Source organism: Vicugna pacos, unplaced genomic scaffold (genome assembly GCF_048564905.1).
Source record: "Vicugna pacos unplaced genomic scaffold, VicPac4 scaffold_19, whole genome shotgun sequence".
Taxonomy (NCBI): Eukaryota; Metazoa; Chordata; class Mammalia; order Artiodactyla; family Camelidae; genus Vicugna; species Vicugna pacos.
In genome coordinates this window covers 8419875-8425222 of record NW_027328740.1, presented here as the reverse complement: position 1 = coordinate 8425222, position 5348 = coordinate 8419875, and the positions used below count along the sequence as shown (strand labels likewise).

Genomic DNA, 5348 nt, shown 5'->3' with positions numbered 1-5348 from the left:
TTACCATTCATATATAAACATAACAAATAAACTAATATTTATTCTGTTCATGTGTTGAATATAGAGCTACTTATTTTAAAGTACACAGATAAAAAAATACTTCCACTTCCAAATCAAATTATGTTTCACTTTAATTACAAATGATAATGAAATAGTTATAAATTTTCATAAATGTTTTACACAAATTTCACTTTAAAATCCAAGACTTTAAAATTATTTTATATATTTTGTGATTATTTATTCTCTGTTCACATATCTGGTATAAATTTGTGTACAAAAGGATGGAGATTGGTTTTATTTCTTAGACACCAAAATTAAATTATTGAAATAGATTTTGTGGGGATAATATTTGCAGATCACCGTATAAAATTAAGCATCATATATGCTTCATTTTAACTGGATGAATGAGAAGTAAACACTGGCTGAATCTTACACTTGAGTTGCTAGGAGACCAGTCGAATGTGATGTCACAGCTTCTCAAATTGAGAACCATTGTGATGGCCTCACAGTTTATCTGTGCTGGCCCGCCAAAACAGCATTTGAAGCTGCAGTGCACAAAATTATGCAGATTAGAAATGTAGTTGTAGAAAATGTTATTTGAGATGGCACATGTTTCTACAGAAATTCAAGTTGTGTCTCCTAAATATGGACCAACTTCTTCAGGAATGTACAGTAGATCTCTATTGTGTGATCAAACATTCTCTGGGGACTTGGACTTGAGGTCTATGATTGAGGAAAATGTTTTTAAGGCTTTGTCTGAAGAATCCCTGATAAAAAGGCCATGTTACAAACATTGTGTCTCTGAACCAGATGAAGATAATGATTTTCGTTCTCTGACATATCCAAGAAAACTCTGGAAAATGTTTGGGAATGACCAATTTAAATCCATCTGTTGGGATGATAATGGAACTTCCATAGTGATGGATGAAGATGTCTTTATGAAGGAAAATTTGGAAAGAAAGTCTCCTTTCAGAATATTTGAACCTGGAAGTATGAAAAGTTTAGTTAGACAGCTAAACCTTTATGGATTTAGTAAAGTGCAGCAGAATTTTCGAAGATCTGTTTCTCTAGCTGACTTTCAGGCAGAAGAAAAAGAAGTCTCTGTTTTAAGCAAGGTATTAAGAAATTTTAGTTACCACTTAGTAGCTTATATATAAAATTTTATTTTGTACATCAATCTATGGTAATATATATGTAAAACTAGATTTTGAAAACTGTACAAAACTATTAAAACTAAAATACTTTATTTTTCAAAAAAATGAGGACAGTGTCTTATGTAGTCAAGATTATGGGAAATTTGCTTACAACTATGCATCTTACCACAAATTTAAATAAAGTTAATAAAACTGCTTTTAAAAAATGGCATTCACCGTTACTGCAAATGCTAACTTCATAAATTTGATGACTATACTATTTAAATGGTATTTTCCAAATAAGAAACTTCAAAATATTGTCAGCAATGTTCATATTTTGATGATAATATCTTTGCATAGTAAACGTGAATTCTGAGGTTTTATAGGTTAGGCTTATTGTAGCCTTGTATTTCGGTTTAAAATATTACTAAAATCTTTCTCCTTTGGTTGTAGCAGCAGTTCTATCATAATCCAAATTTTAAACTAGGCTGTCCTCTGATTTCAGTGAGAATAAAAGGAATAGTTGGGATTAAACATGCCTCTCTGGTGGCTTCATTGGCTGAAGATTTCAAAAAGAAGCACTTAAAGCATGGGGACACTCATAGTTCAGATTTTGTGGCTGACAATAGAGGATAAAGTGCATTTTTACCTTCTGCAAATTTAAACATGCTTCTAATAAGAAAGCCCTCTACTAGCCACATAAATGGTGATACGAATACCCTGATCAGAGGTGATTTTTCTCCTCTATGATCAATGTCATTTAGACATCCAGAACAAATTGTAATGGATCAACGTGCTATTTTAAATCAGTTGACCATTATCCACGGGCACTCTCAAAGCAGCTACAATGAAGCAAATGGCCGTGTTGTGAACTTCATTACAACTAAAACTTCTACTTCTCAGTACAGCATCTTATCTCCCATACAGTGCAATTATTTTGGACTGATGGAGGAACCTCCTACTTTTCCAAATGGATATCACAAAATATCTGCCAGTGAAGGTCGTTTTTCTAAACTTCAACCAGGTAGAAACCCACGGATTCCAGTGCCAGAGCTAGCCAATACATCAGCTACTTCTCTTTCAAGGCCAAATCATCAGCCATCTTCAGCTTATGAACGTCATCCTAATTACAACTGATCTACCAGAGGACTACCAGATTATGCAGGATAACAAAGATTAAAATTGATGTTGTTAAATGTCGACAAATATCTGCAATATTCTTATTTGAACAATAAACATAGATGTGCACCTGTATTTTCCTTATATTTTTTAAGTAGACTTAAGTGTTAAATGGGAGATTAAGTTACCATTTAAAGAAAAAAAGAGATATTTGATTGATATGATCATTTGATGGAAGAATATGGGAGTAAATTTAAATAATTTCTTGTAAGGAAGAAGAGAAAAATGGAAGAATTTGGGAAGAGACTAAAACATGGAGAGAGGGAAAAGTACTAAGTGGTTTCTGGTTCATCCTGGAAAGTATCAAAAGTGATAAGTTAGGATATGTTGGAACAGGAGATCAATGCCGGAAACGGCCCAGGGATCCTGGTCTTGATTATGTCATCCCTGGAATCATAAAGGTCACATGATATAGTCCCAGATGGCACATTCATCATGTGGTAGAATTTAAGAAGCAATTTTATCTATGGTGTTCTTTGTGCTGTTCTCAAAGCATTCCAATTGGTGCTTTCATTTCCTGCCCTCAAGTGTCTACACTATATCTTCTAGTCAATACTTTATGTTACTTTTATGTTCCAGCCAAATACAAGCTAAAGTCCTCAGGGTGGCACTATATGCCTTTCTAAATCTAACCCCAGAAACTCAACTTAGTTTTGTTATTTCTTTAAAAATCTGGCATCTGACTACCTTGGCATATCTTAATGTTTCACTGTATCTGGAGATATATCCAGGCAAATGCTTGTCAACTATGTTAGCTGCAACCTCACCACTTTTGCTTCAGCTCATCATTGGGCTTAGGGTGTTCTCATTTTACCTAGTTAGACTTTCCCAGTCTCAGCACAGAAGCCACCTCCTCCAGATGTTTTCTGTCTATCCCCCCTTCCTTGTCTAACTTGGATACCGGCACAGAAAGCACAGCACATGCCACAGAATGCATTTAATTTTTTAGTGAATGAAAAATACATGTTGACTTTAAGCAAAATCTACTTTCCTGAAACAACAAAACTCTCATGGTTTTCAAACTATTTCGTTATGGTCTTTACTCTTCACCACAAACTAGCTCTTTTCATAGCCCAAGGACTAGTCTCTCAAGACAGTAAGTGGATGTAGGTACAGGAGACAAAGTATTATTTTCTTCTTAATTCACACCTCCAGTAGCCAAAAGCACTAAATTCCCATTTGCTGCATTTTTTCCTGTCTCTTCATCACCCACCCACCCCAAAATTGCTGATTCTCTTCTCCATATGAATAACTATACTGACTTCTAATAAATTTACTTCTTAGAAACAGAGCTTTGTCCAGAAGAGACAGTGCCATTGCAAACATTTAATGTAGGTTTATACACCCCACATAAATTGTGCCCCTTCTAACCTTCAGACAGTAAGTATCTAAGTGGTACTTGACGGTTGGTTGGGGTGGTCATATTCAGTTACCAAATTGCAATCTAAAATGTGTGGACTCAAAGGAGGTGAGAGTGGTGGAATTAAAAATTTGTCCAACTGCAAGAATACCAAATTTCTGCAGATATTAAGAAATATAAAATATTCACGGAAGACTTTGTCTATTTCCCATTAAATTAAAATAAAAGTGAAGCATTTTCAGATTGTGAAATGCTGGAAAACTTTTAGGCAAGGTCAGGGAGCCTAAGGCTTCTGCTCACAATCATGCAGAAAGTGTCATCTGATAAGACTGAAATGGCAAGTTTGAGTCCTGAAAATGTGTCACCAGTTGTGAAGAAAGCCTTTGATAACCTGGAGAAAGGGCAAATGAGCCAGGGTATGTTCTAGCAACATGCAACCATTATGACCTTTACCAAGAGAATAAAAAGGCCCACTTGCAGCAGGAGAACTGTGTCTGCACAGCACCTGTTGTTCCTACAACAGAAACATCAAGCTTTTAAATTTGTCAGCTCAGCTCAGATGGTGGCTATGTTGTTTTTTGCATTAGCAGTCTGGGCTTCAGATGGGCTTGTTCGGCAGCTAGTTTCCAGCTCTCTTATCAGAGAGTGGGTCTTAGCGTGATCACCATAACAAGGATCTATACTGATAAGTCAAAACCTACAGTTTCCTTTCAAAATTAGAAATTCTAAAGAAGAATATTGTTTGTCCATCTGTAGTTTTCTACCTGGGAAAATCTAGACTATTGGCAAATGTACAAAATTTGGGTGGTGCTGTGAAAACTATTCTCTGCGCTTTGCCCACTGAATACTTCCCACTAATAACTACAAATCTGTCTACCATTTTGTGTGTGTGTGAAGATGGTTTATTAAGAAGTAACTAAGTTTTTCTTAGTTGAGTCATCAGTGAATTATTCCTCTCCATCTGGCAGAATCTCTGTGAATTAAGAGTTTCACTGAGCCACCAGGTTTTCTTCCGATCAGGGAGAGGTAGATTATATTTCTCCCAGTATACTAATTGTTAGCTGTTCATTGAATTCAGAGCTGATGCTAAGGTCAAGCCACTGAACCCTTGAATTGGACTGAGACATATATATTCTCCAGTTAACAGAGCCCAGCACAGACTGTCTTCTTTTTAATTTAAGCTTATGTCCAATTTTTTTTAATTCTAATTGTTGACATAACTTATTTTGGTTTTGAACACCCCGTGACATATTTATAGAGACTGAACTACTGACTTATTCCAGTTCACTTAGAAATAGCAATAACCTTTCTTTCGTTGGACTACCTGGATTAGAGTGACCGTAGTCATCATTTTGAAAGCAGTACTCAGTGCTAATACTGCAGAACCATTACACTTCTTTGCCCAGCAATTAAGCTAGAATGTTTGTTGTGGATCTCAGGGATTATCCTCACATCCTCTAATGCAACCATGAGAAAACACCACATTGTTATCCAAAATCAAGTTTTTGTCAGTATTGCATTCCTATTGCATAAAAGTTAAGAATTGTAGGAGTTCTGAGATTTTATCATACTGAGATTTTTAGCAACCTAGCATGTTCATTTTTTACCTATGCTGTCGGGGAGATGAGACCATAGGTCACAGACAGTGAAATTTATCACTCACAGCAAGAGCAGCC

At 35.6% G+C, this 5348-nt stretch overlaps 1 protein-coding gene across 2 annotated transcripts; it reads left to right on the top strand.

Annotated features, from left to right (window-relative positions):
• Positions 1 to 509: 509 nt before the first annotated feature.
• LOC140693221 (heat shock transcription factor, Y-linked-like) lies at positions 510 to 2381 on the top strand. Of its 2 annotated transcripts, none has more exons than XM_072957238.1 (2): positions 510 to 1115; positions 1944 to 2381. In XM_072957238.1, exons 1-2 carry the CDS (start codon positions 591 to 593, stop codon positions 2268 to 2270), a joined length of 852 nt encoding a protein of 283 aa, XP_072813339.1. In that variant the 5' UTR covers positions 510 to 590; the 3' UTR covers positions 2271 to 2381. The 2 variants fall into 2 exon arrangements, 1 of the variants encoding a protein (XP_072813339.1); XR_012068943.1 differs by having other exon boundaries at positions 867 to 1115; positions 2061 to 2331.
• The last annotated feature ends 2967 nt before the right edge of the window (positions 2382 to 5348 follow it).